This window comes from Penicillium soppii (assembly GCF_028829465.1).
Source record: "Penicillium soppii strain IBT 18220 chromosome Unknown utg000007l, whole genome shotgun sequence".
Classification (NCBI taxonomy): domain Eukaryota; kingdom Fungi; phylum Ascomycota; class Eurotiomycetes; order Eurotiales; family Aspergillaceae; genus Penicillium; species Penicillium soppii.
In genome coordinates, this window is record NW_026643237.1 from 3,525,631 (window position 1) to 3,544,153 (window position 18,523).

Sequence of the window (18,523 nt, forward strand, 5' to 3'; positions counted from 1 at the left end):
TTTGTCAAGTTAAAAAGACTAACGTAGATCTTTTACAATATTAACTGAAGGCGCAATTCTTATATTCTAGGCCAACATAGAAACATGCCGTGAAGAAGGCACCAAAAAGTTAAATCTACTCGAGAGATCACAAACTTCGTACCTGATGCATGTTGCAAGGCATTGCTGATTGCATATTGAAAATGATACAATACAATACGGTATCTTACCATTGTATGTAAGATACGTAAAACACCTTGTAAATTGGTCATACGGTGATACTCGGTCATCGCCCCACCGATGGCGCTAATCTAAAATACACACACAGTATACATATGTCGAGATCCACGCGGCACGATCTTCGGCTTCATTCCAAGGTTGAGAAACTTACTAGACTCCACAGTCATGGTCTACAGTAACACAATCGGATCTTCCATGGTTCATAGTGTGTCAGTGCAATGTATTTTCAGTGGCTTTCTTTTCCTGGTCATTGTATAGAAATCGAGAAAGAGTGGATAGCTTTAGTTCTGACCATGCTACTGGTACTTTGTGAGTCCACCGCTGAGTTTTTATTGCAGATCTGGCGGCAGTCTAGCTCATATACGGTGAAGCAGGGGAGGCAATATTTGTCAACTAGTGTTCTTTGCGATGCTTTCTCCCTCATATGATTTGGCTGCACCCCCTTCATGCATCCACGGCAGAATGGGTCAATATCCACTATCGATTGGACCGCGCTGAGCTCCAGCTGGCCAGCATACAGTATGTACACTCGTGGTCCCAAATAATGATAGCCCAAACTAGTAATTTGACCCAAGCATCTGGTTGGGCCGCTGCAGGAACTCAAGTTCGTCCTTTCCACTGCTGGAACTGTGGATCCTCTTGTCTTTGAACCTGAGATCCAGTCAGAGAAAAAGTGCCTCACAGAGTTCAACCGGATATGCCACCGGATCCCCCATGTGAAAGAAAAGAAAACAAGATCACATAATAGGGTGGGCCTCTTATTCCAATAGTTCTAGTCTTTTCACCCTCCATCTCTTCCATCCTTCTTTCACATCACGTCTCTCTTTTCAATTCTGGTTGTGTTATACTTTGCCAGATTGGCTTAACTACTGGCCCTGGTTCATTTAATTGTTTCTTGCTTTTCTTAATCATGCCGTCTATTGTCATTGATGATGCTGATCGGCTTCGCCAACTGTGGACGCAGCTGGTGACCGATGTCACTCCGTCTCACCTCCCATCCGGTCTCTTCTCCAAGCGAGAGACCAAATCGACAGTGGGCTGCATAAGTGTGCCGATGAGCTTGCCCGCCATCCATGACTGTTGCCAAAAGTGTGATGTATCTCCATTGAACGTGGTCCAGGCCGCCTGGACCGCTGTCCTACGCTCATATTCTGGAGCAGACAATGTTATGTTTGCGGGCATTGGCATGAATCCACGATCAACCAAGCATCAATGGACCAACACATCAGTGTCCTTGGCTCGGTTGGAGCAGGATAGCTCCGTTATATCTGTTCTCGACACAACCCAGGAAGAAGGCCTGCTCCAAGCTGAGTCCATGGTCTCCGTCACTGAGGCCTTGCACATTTTTTCCACATTAGAACCTAAACCATGCAATTCCGCCATTTGGCTCAAAGATTCTGAGTCCAAGAGCGAGCTCTCACCCACCGATGTTGTGAACGATAAGGCCGTAAGTAATATTTCCAGTACAACAACTGTTGATTTCAGACTAACAGATTCCAGTTCGACTATGCTATTCAGATCGACTCTTCCCTGTCTCATCTGGACTTGATTTTCCACAAACCCACCGTGTCCCGTTCTCAAGCACATTATATCGCCAGTACATTCACCGATTACCTCAAGAGTGTCTGCCTGGACCCATACCAGACGGCATCGAATGTGTGCCACCCCAGTGGGTTGGATATGCTGCAGATTGAAACATGGAACCGCATCGTTCCAAAGGGAAGCGATGCTTGCGTCGATCAGTTGATTGAGAAAGCTGCCAGAGAAACTCCTGACGCGGCAGCACTGGCGTCATGGGATGGAAATATGTCATACTTTGAATTCAATCAAGCCGCCAGCAAATTGGCTTCATATTTCGAATCTGTCGGTATCCAACGTGGTACGTTGGTCCCAATTTGCTTCGATAAATCCTTGTGGACTATTGTCACCATGATCGCTTTGTGGAAGCTGGGTGCCGCCTGGGTGCCTCTGGACCCAAAGCACCCACGCCAGCGATTGGAAACAATTATCTCCTCAGTGGAAGCGAGCACGGTGATTGCTTCGGCGTCCAACAAGGACCTTGTGCAGGACATCACTCCGCAGGTGCTTATCCTGGACCCCTCCCAAATTCAGTCTGCCCCTGATGTTGAATTCATCTCCCGTTCACAACCGCATGACGTGTCATTCGTCATGTTCACATCCGGAAGCACAGGCAAGCCCAAGGGTGTTGTTCATGACCATGCTTCCGTCTCTTCTAGCGCACTGAATCACGCGTCCGCTATGAATATCTCTAATAATACTCGCGCACTCCAGTTCGGTGCTTACACGTTCATTATCAGCACTTTTGAAATTTTTACTACCCTAATTTTTGGTGGATGTCTCTGCATTCCGTCGGACCACGACCGACACACTGACATCCGTCCTGCCATCCGATCTTTTGAAGCTAACTGGGCTATCTTCACTCCCAGCTTTGCCCGCTCGCAACATCCCGAGGACATTCCATCTCTTACCACACTCCTTGTGGCTGGCGAGGCTGTGGCACAGGACATCATTGATCGCTGGGCACCCGTGGCCCAATTAATTAATATCTATGGCGCCTCCGAATGCAGCGTCGTCATGATTGGACGCATGGTGGCAGACACGCCGAGAAGCTGCATCGGTAGAGCCACCGGTGGCCTCTCGTGGCTTGTCGATGCCAACGACCATGACCGGTTAGTTCCCATTGGCTCTATCGGCGAACTCGTCATCGAAGGCCCTATTTTGGCCCGTGGATATCTCGCGGACCCGGAAAAGACACAGGCCGCCTACATCGAAAACCCGAAGTGGGCCTGCCAGCCCGAGGTCACTCGGCGGTTTTACAAAACCGGCGATCTCGCTCGCTACGGTGACGATGGTCGGGTGCACTTGATTGGACGCAAGGACTTGCAGGTGAAGATCCGTGGTCAGCGTGTCGAGTTGACTGAGATCGAAGCCCACATGCGTGCCATCAATAGCTCAGTCAAGACAGCGGTCGCCATGGTTCATCCAGGAAGCAAGTCAATGCTTGCCGCCTTCATTTCCAACCAGAGTGGATTTGGGCCTGAGTTCCCCCATTCTTTCCATTCTGCCCCAGATGACAAGAGCTCTGTTGTGTCTCTGGCTGCCCAGATGAGCCAGCAGCTCACTCAACAGCTGCCGCCATACATGATTCCCTCGGTTTTCCTTCCATTGGCCTTCATGCCACTGACGGCCTCGGGAAAGACAGATCGCCGCCTCATCGCCTCATTTGGCGACAGCCTGACATTGACTGAACTGGCTGTCGTGGCTGGTAACGGAAGTGTGACCGATCGCCGCATGCCCACAACAACCACGGAAATGACTTTGCGCCAGATCTGGGCTGACATTCTCCATTGCCCAGTCGAAGAGATCGGTGCAGAATCCAACTTCTTCCACCTGGGTGGTGATTCTATTGAGTCCATGAATCTCACTCGCCGATGCCGCGCTGCTGGCTTCCAGCTGCAGGTAGGCGACATCCTGGGCAATTTGGTGCTCAGTGACATGGCCAAGGTTATGGTTCCTATTCGATCCGTGGACATCCCTGTGGCCACACCGTTCGAGCTGCTTGGTGAGGACGCCGACGAGATTCGCTCCAACATCATTTCGGCCACCGGCATGCCCTCCAAACTTATTCAGGATGCCTACCCTTGCAGTCCCCTGCAGATGGGTCTTATGGCTCTGTCCAACAAAATCCCTGGCTCATACATTGCCCGTCATACTTTGGAACTTCCCAGCAGCGTGACCGTTGCCCGGTTCAAGGAGGTTTGGCAGACGATCGTCGACAACAACGATGTTCTCCGCACTAGAATTGTGGAGACCGATGCGCACGGCTCTGTGCAGGTGGTGAACCGCGCTCCGATTTCCTGGGCTCATGATACGGACTTGGCCAAGTACATCGAGTTGGACGAGAAGATTCCCATGCAGATTGGGGATGCCCTTGCCCACTACGGTATCATCGCTGGCCCAACAAACATTTTCGTGTTAACCATCCATCACTCCATCTACGATGGTATGTCGCTGGAGATGATTTTCAATGATCTTGTTCAGGCATTTGAAGGTGTCTCTCCACCTGCTCGTACCCAGTTCCGCGATTTCATTAAGGAGATCACGGAGAAGAACAGCGATAAGGCCACCGAAGAGTATTGGCGCTCCGAGCTTTCCGAGGGTGATATGACTACATTCCCAACTCTCCCCTCGGCTACCTACCAGCCGCTAGCAAACGATTCACTCGTTCACACTCTCCAGCTGAACCGTAAAGGTCCGTCGGACTTCACCAACGCGACGCTCATCCGTGCGGCTTGGTCTTTGGTGCAGGCTCGCTACTGTGACGCCCCTGAGACTGTCTTCGGTTGCACCTTGAGTGGAAGAAACGCACCTGTGCCTGGTGTCGAGGATATCGTCGGCGCTGTTATCGCCACAGTTCCCATCAAAACTCAAATCAATGGAGAGCAACCGGTTGATGAGTGGCTCCAGCAGATCAACTCGCACTCAGTCAAAATGACCCCGGCACAAAACTATGGCCTACAGAATATTGCCCGTGTCGCAGAGGGGGCCGCTGCCGCTTGCAATTTCCAGACATTGCTTGTTATACAACCCGCCAGCTCTGTCGCCGAGTACAGCATCATGCAACCATTCTCTGCCCCCCAAGCCAATTTCAGCACTGTGGCACTCACACTTGAGTGTAGTCTGGCGGCTGACGGAAGCATCGATATTCATGTTCACTTTGATAATGCTGTTCTGTCTCGCCCTGAGGTGATGCGCATCGTGCGCCAGTTTGAGCATGTCTTGCAGCAACTTGCCTCAGCGCCCACATGCAAGTTGTCTGACATTCAGATCATTAGTCCGCAAGACATGGACGATCTCTCTCAGTGGAACAGTCACATGCCCGAGACTGTAAATGACTGTGTTCATCGTCTTATCGCGCAGAACAACTTCTCTCAGCCTCACGCCCCGGCCATTTGTGCTTGGGATGGTGAGTTGACTTACACTGAGCTGGAGAGTCTGTCGTCGAAGCTAGCTGCCCACCTCATCAATGCTGGTGTTGGGCCCGATGTCTTTGTCCCGCTTTGCTTCGAAAAGTCCATGTGGACAATCGTTGCGATGCTGGCAACGATGAAGGCTGGCGGTGCCTTTGTGGCCATGGATGCGTCCCAGCCCATCAGTCGCATGCAGAACGTGATCAAGGACGTCAACGCTCAGGTCGTCCTCTACTCCGAGGAGCAGCTCAGCCGCGCCCCCGGTCTGGCGGCAAAGGCTATTGCAGTCGGTCCAGGAATGCGCGAGCTTAACACCCCTCGGACACCTCCTACACCTGTCGGCCCCTCCAATGCCGCGTACGTGATCTTCAGTTCCGGCAGTACGGGAGCGCCCAAGGGCTCTGTTATTGAACATCGTGCCTTCTGCACTGCTGCTATTTCTCAAAAGGAAGGACTTCAGATGGGTCGTCGCGTCCTGCAGTTCGCATCCTACGCTTTTGATGCCAGCATTTTGGAGATTCTTTCAACCCTGGTGCAGGGTGGTTGTGTTTGTGTGCCCTCCGAATCAGAGCGCCGTGGCAACATTGCCGAGGCCATTGCTCGCATGGAGGTCGACTGGGCCGTGTTGACACCATCCTTCGTTAACACAATCGACCCAAGCACCGTTCCAACTCTGAAGACCCTGGCTCTTGCTGGTGAGGCCATGAGCGCAGCTCACGTTGCCGCATGGACCCCATACGTTCGATTGGTCAATGGATACGGGCCATCCGAGTGCTGTGTGTGCACCACGTCGAACCGAAGGGTCCTTCCCGGGACACCGTCCAACAACATCGGAACTGCTGTTGGCTCTGCAAGCTGGATTACTGACCGTGATGATCACAATAAGCTTGCTCCAATTGGTGCCATCGGTGAGCTGCTTATCGAAGGTCACATCCTTGCCCGTCACTACCTTAATAACCCGGATAAGACCAACGATGCTTTCATTGAGAGGCCCGCGTGGCTTCCGTGGAAACGATGCCAACGTCTTTACAAGACCGGTGACCTGGTCAAGTATGCTGCTGATGGATCCATTCTCTTCATCGGTCGCAAGGACACCCAAGTGAAGATTCGTGGCCAGCGAGTCGAATTGGGTGAGATTGAGTACCATCTCAACCTCCCGGCCGAGGTGTCGCAGTCTGTGGTCTCATTCCCCAAACTTGGCCTGTACGCCCACAAGTTGGTTGGAATTCTCGAACTCACGGCCACTGTCGGCACAGAATTGAGTCCCGTTCCCCAACCCGAATTCCAGCGCTCAGGCTTCCAGCTTTCTGCCCTCACTCACAGCCTTTCGGAGACCTTGCCTGTGCACATGATTCCTGTCATTTGGATCGTGGTGCGCAAGATCCCCAGTTCTTCCTCCACGAAGATCGATCGCAAGGTTGTGGACCAATGGCTCTCCAAGCTTCCTTCCGACTTCGAGCCCACCCTGGGAATCACACGCGAAGGTCCAACAACCTCCGCCCTTCGGGCTAATGAAGACAAGGCTCTCGCCATAAGCAAAAAAATTGAAAGCCTCGTCAACCGCGAGGACAGCCCTCTGCATGGCCGTGACTTCAACATCTCGTCTATGGGTATTGACTCTGTTCAGGTTATCAGCTTGGCCAGCTTCATCAAGCAAACCTATGGCGTCAAAGTCGATGTGTCACGCGTTCTCGATGGCCAAATGACCGTCCGCGGATTGGCTGCGTTCATCAATGCCGAGCTCACAGGTGCAGTCCAGGATGTGCTTCCCGCATTCGACGCTATGAAGGAAGCCGCCGCTCTAGTCAAGGATATTGTCAAGAACTCTTGTTCCAAGAAGACAGTCTTTGTTACTGGTGCGACCGGGTTCTTGGGTACCCAGATTCTGCGACAGCTGTGTGACCGCCCCGATGTTGGACGGGTGATTGCGCATGTTCGCGCCAAGAGCCCCTCAGATGCATTCATTCGGGTCAAGGACGCCGCTGTGCGCGCCCAGTGGTGGTCAGACTACTACTTGACCAAGCTTGACGTTTGGTGCGGTAACTTGGCCTTGCCTCACCTGGGCTTGAAGCCTAAACAATGGGCCTCGTTAAGTGGTGAGAGCCCCAACGACGGTCTCGTCCATGCCATCATTCACGCTGGCGCTGCTGTCAACTGGAATGCCGGAACTGAGATCCTGCGTGCCGCCAATGTCAACTCTACGGCTGAGCTCATTAAGGCGGCCATCAGTTCCCCGGCCCGTCCTCGTCTCTCCTATGTGTCCGGTGGCTCCCGTTGGAGTGTTGGAGAGAACGACCAGGACATTGCAAATGAAATTGCGCATGCCAACGGATACGCTCAGACCAAGTACCTGTCGGAGCTATTAGTCAAACAATTTGCCGCCTCACACCCCAACCAGTTCGCCATTATCAAGCCCGGATTGATCCTCGGAACGCCCGAGGAGGGTGTGGCCAACACTGATGACTTTGTCTGGCGGTTGGCATCCGGAGTCGTTGACGCATGTGCCTTCAGCGACGATTATGCCGATTCGTGGATGTATGTCACCAGCAGTACCCGTGTGGCCGAAGAGACCATCCAGCAAGTCTTCTGCCCTCCTGCAATGATGAAGACTGTGACCCACATGACGGAGGGCATCACTGAGCGCGAATTCTGGGAGATTTTCCACGGCGAGCTCAAGTACCCCCTGCGGAAGGTGGACCACGATACTTGGCTGGAGACCATGCGCAAGTCAATCCAAAAAGACACAAGCTCCCATCCTCTGTGGCCCGTGTCGCAGGTATTTGACGCGCTGCAGGGTCGTCTCGGTGGTGAGCCATTGCAAGACGCGAGCATTGTCTCGCCATCTCAAAAGCAGCATGTCAAGGCTACCATCCGCCGCAATGTTCAATTCCTCGTTGAGGCTGGCTTCATTGCCAGCCCGACGGGCAAGAAGATGAAGTATATGGCTGATAAGGTGTTCAAGCGATCTGGAAATGTATGGGAGAATGTGAAGAGGATGACCATCAGTGCACACTGAACCAATGATCCTGCGACCGCAGTCCTTTAATGAGTGATGTGTTGTGATTGATGGCGTTACCTTCTTGTGTATAATTATCTATTGTTCATAATTCATAAACTGTTAAATTGTTTCAATTTTTACAAGGATCAATATTGGTAGGCAATAAACTTTTCAACTAGGTAGAGCTTTCCCAATGTATATAGACTTGGAGTTAACATTTGACATGGTTATCTGCACCATCAATATCGCATCATTGTGTTGAACCCAAATGAAACTGTTCAATGTTCAACATTCATCGCATTAGATATGTTCATCCATCTGTTCTGTTCAACTTGAAAATATTCATATCTTCTTAAATCTTGAATCCTGTCGCTGGATGGTGATTCTACAGATGCTATATGTCATGAGTAAAGGTCCTAACGATTCTCAAAGTTGCAATACCCCTATATACAGGTTCCTGCACTTGCCACAAAATTAAATATGAGTTGAGACTAGCTTCTGACAACGAGGCGAGAACCTCTCTCTGTCATTACCGGTAATGCAAGGTGTGTCCATGGAACTTGACGACAATCTCATTGTGACTGGATCTAGAGAATTCATCAGAACGCCTTTGGAACAGAGTTTGGTTCAACATCCAAGGTGCCTGGGAATGCATTTCATATTTCGAATGGGTTGCCAAGGGAGCATGCCGCAGACAATGGCTCTGCGGTGATGATTCACCGTGAGTTCTGCAACACATGTGGTAGCTTCATTCTAGAGTACGAAGTAGGACGCCCTTTTTATTGAAGGTTCTATAACTAACGATGAGGTATTTAGGAGGCTGTCAATGATTATTTTCGTTATATCAGTGTCGAAACTTTGGATGACCCAGAAGCATTACCTCCCCAAGGCGGAATGTTTCTGCGAGGATCGAGAAAGCTGGATGCCTGGAATAACAAGTCAATGGATTATGTGATTGTAAACACCATGTGCGCAGACTAACAAAATAAATGTATTCTACAAGGAGACGGTGAAGGATTGAGGAATAGGAGCAATGACTTTTGGGAGAAATCATCGTTGCATTCTTCAAATATTAAGAATCTATACATCTCAAACGCTACCCAGCGTCACACTTTTGACAACCAAATCCGGTGGTAGCAGCTTCTCTCGAATGGAAATAGCATTCAAGAAGTCATTACTATCTACCCGTCGGTATCCATCCTCCAATGTCTTCTCGATACCAGCTCGTAGGTGTCTCTCAGCCAACCTGCCCCTTGCTTCGAGGGGGTCAGTGTCAACAAAGACACGATAGTCAACCATTTTAGCAAGCTCACGCCAACCGGGATCATTAAGCAGCAAATAGTTGCCCTCAATGATGATAATTGAGGCATCCGGTGTGATTGAAATTCCGTTCTCCACGGGATCTTTTGACTGGTGGTCAAATGAAGGCGCGCAAATTATATCCGTAGCTGACCAAGTATCCGAATATGGGGTAGCCAGGGGCACCTCATCGGCCCAAATACGGAGTTGACGAACAAAGGATACAAAGCGGCTCACATCAAAAGTCCATGGAGCTCCACGGCGCGCGTGTGCCGCTTTTGGATCAGGCAGTTCATCGAGAGCTGCCCTGGAAAGGTGAAACCCGTCCATAGATAGAACAGAAGTACGAGAAGTTGTGGATTCGTTCAAAAGGCGTACTACTGCCTCAGCGATGGTGGTCTTCCCTGAACCGGGGATTCCTGCGATGGAGACTAAAAAGCGCGTTTTCGGGTGGACATTGGCTTGGCTGCGAATAATTTCCGCCAGTCGTCGATACTCGGTTTCCATCCCTAGATAGTGGTTAGTTTGACTATTGGGACCCATGTTTGATTGGTATAACTACTTTCAAACACTTCAACACCTGGGCATGCAATATATCGCCGAGATGGAAGTAGAAACACTTGGATCTCAATGGAGATAATCAACCGATCATACTGCACCACAAGGCTTAATTCAAGGGAAGCAAAACAGCCATGCTATAAATTCACAAAGCAATACTCCGCAGGCATAGGACATGTACGGAGTAGTTATGTATACGTTGGTGAAGTGGGTATCGGGTCACAGTGTTCCGAAGCAATGTAAAGGTGATCGGTGTTGCGCCGAGTCGGCATTTCTCCTCATCTTGATGACCCTAAAAGAAGCCTTCTAGATAATTCAAGATGGCGACAATGGAGAAATGGACATCGCTGGTTCTTTTGGGCAGTGTCTACCGAGGGTGCCGATGCCTGCGAGGACAAAAAAGTGAAATTCTCTGGACGTTACACCAATTTACGCCCTACATAAACTCATTTAGGGAACTACCATGATTGAGAATTTGTGAAAATCATATTCTCACGACGGTGGGACGCTTCAGGATACATATTCGTGACAAAAGGATACTGGGATTTTGATGAGTATGAGACAAATACGAGACTTCTTGGTTTCTATGAATTAAGAGATTTTCTTTCACTCTTAAAATTATAAGACCGTGATCACGGATAGTCTATAATCACTTGGTCGCACCTTCAGTAATGACCTGTGCGGTAACCGATTCCACATGACTGGAGGTTGACTTCGGCTTGGATGTCTTAGAGCTCGTAGGATTCACGTAGAAGCACAATAGCTGTTCTGACCAACAACGAGAGCACTGTGGACGCACATGATCACAAGCCACTCGTTGCTCAAGACAAGTTGTGCAGTCATCCTGATTGGATTCGTATGGCAAATGCGGGGATTTAGCAGATTCCAAGGCCGTGCCCCGCCATCGAGTCCATAACCAAAGCGAGACGCCACTGCTGCAAGTACGAGACTTGGATTTATTCTGATTTTTCGCCTTTCGAGATTTCAGTGATCTTTGCCTTGGATCCATTTGTTCTCTGTAAACCACTATTAGCGCCAGAGCATAGAAAGCTTTCAAGCCTCTCACAAATGATTCCGACTCATCTTTGCTTGGTATAATATATGTATATGTATGGGGGGAATTCAAATAATAACAGACAAGGGAAGATGAAGGTGAGAAACGAGAAGAGAGAACAGAAAAAAAAAGAAACAAGGAAAAAACCAACAACGACAGTGGGAGACAACGCAGAACCACGAGATGTTGAGGCGGCGAATCATGCAGACTCAGGCTCAACTGATCAGGCCCCCAAATTCCCCTGCAGCAAATACTGTCTGCAGCTGCAAGTCATGGGATCCGAAAAATGTTCACATCCTAAAGCGTGAAATGGCTCGTGGAAAATCAGAAAAACCTATGCCGAGGGTTAGAATACAGTGATTCGACTCGAGTTTGAACGAACGCCGCATTAAAGTATCCGGAACAATACTCCATGAGACGTGGGGAATTTTACGGACTTTCCTAGCGGAAAACTGGAAAAACGTCATAATAACTTCAATATATACATATGCAGTTTCGAATATGTGAAAAAAACAAATTGAAACCATACATTTATCTCCATTTCAAGGCACTGCCACCGACAAAATGGTTCGGATAAGCGAAGCAATCACACAGGATCATCAGAAATTGGAATATTACTACGATACCATTGTCAACTCTGAGGATGAAGACGAACAAACTCGATTTCAGAACCAGTTTACCTGGGAACTTGCACGTCACGCCGTGGCCGAGGAATTGGTAGTTTATCCAGCAATTGAAAAAGTGGTACCTGAAGGAAATGTAATCACAAACAAGCATCTTCGTGAGCATTCAACAGTAGGTCCCAATATTGGATCTTATATATAAATGCATTTGAACTAAATCCCGAGGTCGTTATAGATCAAAGAAATGCTCGATGTCTTCCAAGACTTGAGTTGCTCTGATCCACGTTTTCTTCCTACGATCACCCTACTGATGGATGGTCTCAATCGACACATGCGCGATGAAACAGTTGATCTGGTCAACTTGGAGAGCTGCCTTACTTTAGAGGAGAGTGGAGAATTGGCCGAGTCTCTGAACCGCACCAAAATATTCGTCCCCTCTCGAGCGCACCCAGATAGCCCAGATAAACCCCCTTGCGAGACCGCGGCTGATTTAATTACTACTCCCCTGGATCACCTCCAGGACATGTTTAAGAAATGGCCAAAGAATGAGGTCAAGTGGGACTCGTCAAATGAGTAGAGATATGACACAGAGCGAGGAGGTACAAAATCAACATTACATTGTTTCCAATTAAATTACTCTTCTATATGATTATAATTGCGTCTCTCGACACAACTATCTTTGTTCTAGTCTAATCCATTTGATCTGGAATGAGGTCTAAATAAGAACCAATTAGAAAAAAGCACAATGTTAGAGTTTTGATATGTCCCACCGTCTAGAACTAGCATTCATGCGATTACGGGTTTCATAATGATCACCAAGGGTCTCCTTCAGATAACGAGGAGGCGTATCACCACCAATCTCGTTGTTGAGAAGGTCTAGGGCATTGTACTTGGCTTCTCAAGACACCTTGGGATTACCAAGGGCTCTACAGATTGTTAATATAGCCCACGACACAAAATCGAAATGCAGGCTCACGCTGTATAGCCACGACTCGCGTTCACTTCGTCTTCGATAGAGATAATGAGATTATCATTTGTTTCAAGATCAGACATAATGAGCCAATCCCGATGGATAAATTGATTCTCTGATTGATAACTGCGAATACTATACAAATAGAAGGGGGAAGTGTAGAAAGCGCACAACTACTCCCTGCACCTCACAACGTCACAACCTCGTCATTCAGCGCCAGATGATTCCCCACAAGTTAAGCGACCAAGCATTATGAGAGCCATGATCTTCATATCCAACTTCAAATTTGATGTGGAAATTGCGACCAAGACAAGTTTCTATATGAAAACAATAAGAACTGGGCGATCCCAGATGCAAGGGAATCAAGAAATGTTGTTGTATCTGGCTTGCCCCGTATATCCGGTATACTCGCCGTGGTTGAGCATCTCTAGATCCGGGTTTGCCTCAGTTTTTTGATAACCAGAAAGAATATTGCTCGGATGAAAGGCATTGAAAAGCAGACAGCAAATGAACATCAATGTTGCATCAAAAACATAAATGAATGCCTCTTTGCTTTGGAGATAACCATCGGTCCCTTGAACATATTCGGCCACTCGGTAAATCGATCGGATCATAACCAGGGTACTGGCGAAATAAAGGACTTTCATATAGCGCGTCCATGGAATTCGACTGTCGCCCACAGCATGGAGGGGGGTCTTCAGCATGCGAACATGGAAAACCAAGGATACAACAATAAAAAAGCCGAAAAACAGTATCTGGACAAAGAGTCCTGCAACAATCATGTTGTTGCCAAGATCAATTTTCGACTTGGTCTTTGCAGTAGCAAGCATGCCACCACCTTTGAACGAAGAGAAGAAGTTTGATTAGCTTACATTTTCCAACAGCGGTGTGGTGTTTAATGCTTCAACGAAGCGAGGAAACATACCTCCACTTTGGATGAAAAATGACAAAACATCACCCGTCACAAATATCTTGGTCAACCATGATGGTCTAATTAACGAACACGAAGCTCCATTCAAGAGGCGAATAATGCGACCAAGAATCATGTATATAGAGGCGGCGAAAAAGGCAGGTGCTAAAAGGAGCAAAAGGCTCTGTGCAATGTATGGTTTGGTGGTCCAGTTCGGGGATTCCTCTGCACTGGCATATCTCGCCAAATAACCGAACGCCTCAACTATTAACAGAACACAATGACAATTAACTCAAAAGCCGCAATAGAAGGAAGATCAGTGATACACACAAAGGCAGCCAATTAGAAATGGTACAAAGTACCATGTTCGATTCCGTGCTAGTTGCCAAATGTGTACCGCGGTGGTGAGACCAAAGACAGCGGCAAAGGCCACAGCAGCACCGGCAGATGGGTCATAATGATACAACTTGAAGCCCTCTGACATTTTCAAGATTGACAACAGGAGTGGAAGTTTCAAAAGACAGTGCTTGATTGAGAATTGAGTATTGAAATTGAGAAAGATGAGCGACGCTTTTGAACCATGCAATGAAGTAGAAATCAATATTATAAGCGACTCTTTGACTGCTACATTTATGGGATAAAAGTTATATCTCAAGTCCCATTCACCGGCCACAAATTTATAAATAAAAAAAACATTGTCTGCCATAAGCTAGTATCTGCTTCGAGTGATAGGGATGTTCTAGTTCCACAGTTCAGGGTCTCTCTATCGCTGATTGGGGGAATTTGCAACACTAGGCCGTTTTGGCATAAAGATACGAGCGTTAAGAAAGAACGAAAAGGTTTCAAATAGCTGCTGCTTAGGTTTCTCAAATGTTCCACTTTACAAGCTAGTGCTCAGTATCCCTGTCCAATGGGATATGTTCTACAAATACCAGCACGGGCAATATTACGAGTACGAGGCCATAGTCACAGATAATATGCTTTCATTTGCCAGGATTATGGCTTCTTTACCGCTCTACCAGTGCCATAATCTTGATCCTCAAGCTTTTCCTAGAATGGAGCAGAGAACGAAATACGATAATATAGTCTATCTACAGGGGCCGAGATACCATGTTAATTCACCAGGCTGCGGGATTTCGAGTTACCCCGGTTTTGCTTTATAAACTTCATCAATATCCCCATATTCGCTGAACGGACTTTTCGTATCTACCATTTACCTGCTATCAAACTAGTTGCATGATCTCGACATGGCTTGGACTTTTTACTACTACGTGCCGTCCAGTCCAGCTGCCGGAATCTTCGTTGGCCTTCTGGGGTTAAGCACCGTCTTACATTTCTACCAACTTGTTCGAACACGAACCTGGTTTATGATTCCCTTCGTTATCGGAGGAGCCCGTGAGTATTATCTTCACAATAGTATTCAGTAAATACTCTTGTGTATCTGACTGATCCTCGCTTCTCTAGTTGAAACAATCGGATATGTTGGCCGTTTGCTCTCCTCCATCGAGGCACCAGACTACACAAAAGGCCCCTACATCATGCAAAGCGCCCTCATATTGATAGCACCGGCCTTCCTCGCGGCGAGTATTTATATGACACTTGGACGAATTATCTTCATGCTCGATGGGGAGAAGTGCTCTCTGATCAGACTGAAATGGTTGACAAAGATCTTCGTAGCGGGAGATGTACTGTCATTCCTCATGCAAGCCTCCGGTAAGTTTTTAAAACAAGCCTTTGCATGTTGGAATCCTAGAGGTTTACGCGAGACTGATAAATCAATAGGGGCTGGAATCATGGTCCAGAATACAACAAATCCGTCAACTGGCGAGCACATTATCATCGGCGGTCTTTTTGTCCAGATCATTTTCTTCGGGTTTTTCATGATCAGCGCTGTGGTATTCCAGTCACGTATTATGAAGAGTCCCACTGGACGTTCCAATGAGCTAGAAGGGCTCTGGCGGCGGCATCTGACTGTGCTTTACATCACCAGTATTTTGATATTGGTACGATCGATTGTGCGAGTTGTGGAATATATCCAAGGATATGACGGATTCTTGATGAAAGAGGAGGTATTTATTTACGTTTTCGATGGGCTATTGATGCTCGTGGCGATGTTGGTTCTTCAGTATATACACCCTAGTGAGATCAATTGTCTCATCGGCCGAGGAGATCGGTACTCGGAGAAGATCTTCATGACACGGAAGTTCGAGCCCCGATCAGCACTGGAGATGCGTGGAGCTGTGGAAGCATAGTAACAAGCACTGATCTGTGCTCATTCCTTTCGCTTTTGCAATAAAGAAATTATGATGATCCCGAGAAGGAATAATCGATAGTCATGTAATGAAATCTCCAAAGATGTTTCGTCAATTTTCCATTGGTGATACATTTGAGTCGATATGTTCCTTTCCCAAAACCTGACTAGTTGGCCAGTCGGTATGGCGCTGCCAATCAGAAGGCAGCAGCTGATTGATCTCTTTCAAAACCATAGAGCCCCAGGGTCCTACACACCAATTTCCACGAGCCATATTCAAAAAACCACAGAAATGGGCTAACAACACAAGAGAAAATGGCTCTTGTCTTTCTAGAGCACTCATGAACTGAGAGGGAGCTCGGATAGCCCATCCTCCCACAAGAGTCATTGATGTAGGTTGTGCCCAAGTAAATGCTGCCATATCTCGCAAGTGTTCAATCGTTCGCTCATAACTTGCGGAATCGTGACCAACAGATTGCTGGCCAAGTTGAGTATTCAATTCACGGAGATGATCAAAGGCAATCAAGACATCTTCCGCAAATGGTATTGTCGGTGGCGTTGCTTCGAAGAGCGGTGCAAAATTACTCTGCAATAGAAATTGAAACCCCTCGTTAACGACAGCCTGCACTCCGCGTGCAAGTGTGAAAATCTCAATTAATGCATCAAGGCTAGGACCAACGTCTGTTCCGGGGGTAAGTGCACTCCCAAGTCCAAATATGACGACGAGTCCAGCGAAACTCATCATCGCTTTGGCATTGGAGCGGTTGATGCTGGAAAGCTGCTCAGAAAACATGGATAGCGCTTTGTTCTTGTGGGATATGGCAATACTCAGCCATCTTCCTTGCTCGGAACTCCGTGTACACGACAGATGCAATGCAGAGAGTCCTAAGATTCCATGCATCAAGAAGGGAGCTTTTAGGCCTTCTTCCAACACCGCCGTTTCCCAGACTTTCCGGGTTTCTTCATTCCGGGCAAGAAATGTATGAGTATGCTGAATCCACTGGATTACAAGCTGTAATTGCTCCATATTCAAGACAGGAGAATCAGCAGATTCATTTGTAGAGCGGAAGGTGTTCAAAGTTGTATCCCATTCCGGGAATGATAGAGAAGTATGTCTTTGACGCGTCGATGAGCATGAACCTGTTTGTCTGGTTCTTCTGGATTGCTTGCCAGCGAAAAAATAGGGACCTTCGGCATTGTAAACACACGCATCCTGTCGCTGAGTACAGTTGCCACAAAATGGCCGTTGCTCATCACACTATTATGAAGTCAGGGGGAAAAATATACCCGGCAGCCAAGATAGAGATGACAAACCTTCACTCTTCTCCTTTTACAATTGGAACAACCTAATGCAAACGGTCTTTCAGCCAGATCGTAAGTGATATATGGCGCAAATAGAACGTACCATGTCGGGACTTGGTGTGAGACCGTCGCGAGACCATATTGGCAAATAAATGACTCGATAATAGGGCAATATATTGCGTATCAAGAATACTCAGAGACCTTGACTTTAGTGGAAAGCCTGAGGAATCAACCTGGCGACCTCTTGGCTTCGAATGAAGCAAGGAGAAAAGGATCGTCGCCACTGCCGGAGAAGGGAAAAGTTACGAGTACGAAGCCGATCCCGAATGCGAGTCCGAAAATTGGATATTCTTTTTAGGCTACAATTGTATTGAACATTTACATGTAAGACTTTTGAGTGACTATCCTACTAGTTATTTTCAGAATCATCTCGAGTCATACTCCTTCTGCCTGGATTCTCATTCACGCCATTGCCGTTGGTCGATTCTTCGAAACTCTTTTATCTATGTTGTAGAAGTGATATTATTTCAACGAAAGAAGTTCGCCAAAAGTCTTCGAAAATATCATTGCTATTAACGGAGGAAAAGAGTTATAACACAAATTCCAATATGAACTGAATCTAAAAGTCAGGCTATAGCAATGACATGCGTTTTCATCGTGTTCTCAAGTATTTCCAGTGTTAATTAAACCTTGCCGTATATGTTTGCATATTGCTCACTTCTTCTTGTACATCATCGAAGATTTTTGCTGGGATCATAGTAAGATCATCCAAGGCTTCAGCGACTAGATCCACGACATCAACTACACAACCAGATGCCAAGCTCCACCCAGATCCTCTGTGACCATAAGAGTGCACAATTCAACTAGTAATTGAATATGAACTTATCTCCAGTTGACGAGATTAGCCTACGGCGAGAACCTCTTTCAACTCGCATATTTGAGCCCCTGAATGGACGAAGCACTTGCATGATCGGACATTTGGGATCTATCCGCGGTGTTTTGAGCTGAGGAAAAACATCTTCCCATCGTTTCCGCATGTGCTTGGTGACGAGAGTATCAATGTTGTGATCAAGCTCAGTTTATTTGGATGAACCATTTCACCGAGTAAGAGAGTCCTGTTGTTTCGCGGGACTATAAATACAATTTGATCTACGTCGTGGGCTGCTCCAGCACTCATCGTTATGGCTTGGTTGATCATTAGGAAGTCCATACCACCGTTTATCACGCAAATAAACGCGCCATGGATAGGATAGCAAGATTTATCGCCGGTACTTGCCGTGCTGTTCAAACCCAAGCCGGTAGCATTGACTATCGCATAGAAAGTTCCCAGTCGGCAGCAATCGGGTCT

The 18,523-nt window shown here is 47.6% G+C and overlaps 8 protein-coding genes across 8 annotated transcripts; 4 read left to right on the plus strand and 4 right to left on the minus strand.

Annotated features, from left to right (window-relative positions):
• Window positions 1–1,129: 1,129 nt before the first annotated feature.
• Window positions 1,130–8,226, plus strand: N7529_010591 (uncharacterized protein; the record flags this gene model as incomplete). The annotated part of the gene is made up of 2 exons (XM_057246118.1): window positions 1,130–1,666; window positions 1,720–8,226. 2 exons carry the CDS (start codon window positions 1,130–1,132, stop codon window positions 8,224–8,226), a joined length of 7,044 nt encoding a protein of 2,347 aa, XP_057094381.1.
• A 437-nt stretch (window positions 8,227–8,663) lies between these two features.
• Window positions 8,664–9,189, plus strand: N7529_010592 (GFA family protein; the record flags this gene model as incomplete). The annotated part of the gene is made up of 3 exons (XM_057246119.1): window positions 8,664–8,743; window positions 8,802–8,973; window positions 9,025–9,189. Coding segments are annotated over 3 exons (417 nt in total), but the record flags the coding sequence as incomplete, so codon positions are not given.
• Window positions 9,190–9,297: 108 nt separating this feature from the next.
• On the minus strand, window positions 9,298–10,014 carry N7529_010593 (phosphoribulokinase/uridine kinase family protein; the record flags this gene model as incomplete). The annotated part of the gene is made up of 1 exon (XM_057246120.1): window positions 9,298–10,014. The coding sequence occupies one exon, from the start codon at window positions 10,012–10,014 to the stop codon at window positions 9,298–9,300; it is 717 nt and encodes a 238-aa protein (XP_057094383.1).
• Window positions 10,015–11,683: 1,669 nt separating this feature from the next.
• On the plus strand, window positions 11,684–12,319 carry N7529_010594 (uncharacterized protein; the record flags this gene model as incomplete). Its single annotated transcript, XM_057246121.1, has 2 exons — window positions 11,684–11,914; window positions 11,978–12,319. 2 exons carry the CDS (start codon window positions 11,684–11,686, stop codon window positions 12,317–12,319), a joined length of 573 nt encoding a protein of 190 aa, XP_057094384.1.
• A 171-nt stretch (window positions 12,320–12,490) lies between these two features.
• On the minus strand, window positions 12,491–12,795 carry N7529_010595 (uncharacterized protein; the record flags this gene model as incomplete). The annotated part of the gene is given in 3 exon segments (XM_057246122.1): window positions 12,491–12,631; window positions 12,650–12,668; window positions 12,719–12,795. The coding sequence occupies 3 exon segments, from the start codon at window positions 12,793–12,795 to the stop codon at window positions 12,491–12,493; spliced, it is 237 nt and encodes a 78-aa protein (XP_057094385.1).
• Window positions 12,796–13,074: 279 nt separating this feature from the next.
• On the minus strand, window positions 13,075–14,106 carry N7529_010596 (RTA1 domain-containing protein; the record flags this gene model as incomplete). The annotated part of the gene is made up of 3 exons (XM_057246123.1): window positions 13,075–13,550; window positions 13,638–13,886; window positions 13,953–14,106. 3 exons carry the CDS (start codon window positions 14,104–14,106, stop codon window positions 13,075–13,077), a joined length of 879 nt encoding a protein of 292 aa, XP_057094386.1.
• Window positions 14,107–14,869: 763 nt separating this feature from the next.
• Window positions 14,870–15,874, plus strand: N7529_010597 (RTA1 domain-containing protein; the record flags this gene model as incomplete). Its single annotated transcript, XM_057246124.1, has 3 exons — window positions 14,870–15,017; window positions 15,087–15,335; window positions 15,405–15,874. The coding sequence occupies 3 exons, from the start codon at window positions 14,870–14,872 to the stop codon at window positions 15,872–15,874; spliced, it is 867 nt and encodes a 288-aa protein (XP_057094387.1).
• A 111-nt stretch (window positions 15,875–15,985) lies between these two features.
• Window positions 15,986–17,315, minus strand: N7529_010598 (Zn(II)2Cys6 transcription factor domain-containing protein; the record flags this gene model as incomplete). The annotated part of the gene is made up of 3 exons (XM_057246125.1): window positions 15,986–17,131; window positions 17,188–17,233; window positions 17,275–17,315. The coding sequence occupies 3 exons, from the start codon at window positions 17,313–17,315 to the stop codon at window positions 15,986–15,988; spliced, it is 1,233 nt and encodes a 410-aa protein (XP_057094388.1).
• Between the last annotated feature and the right edge of the window lie 1,208 nt (window positions 17,316–18,523).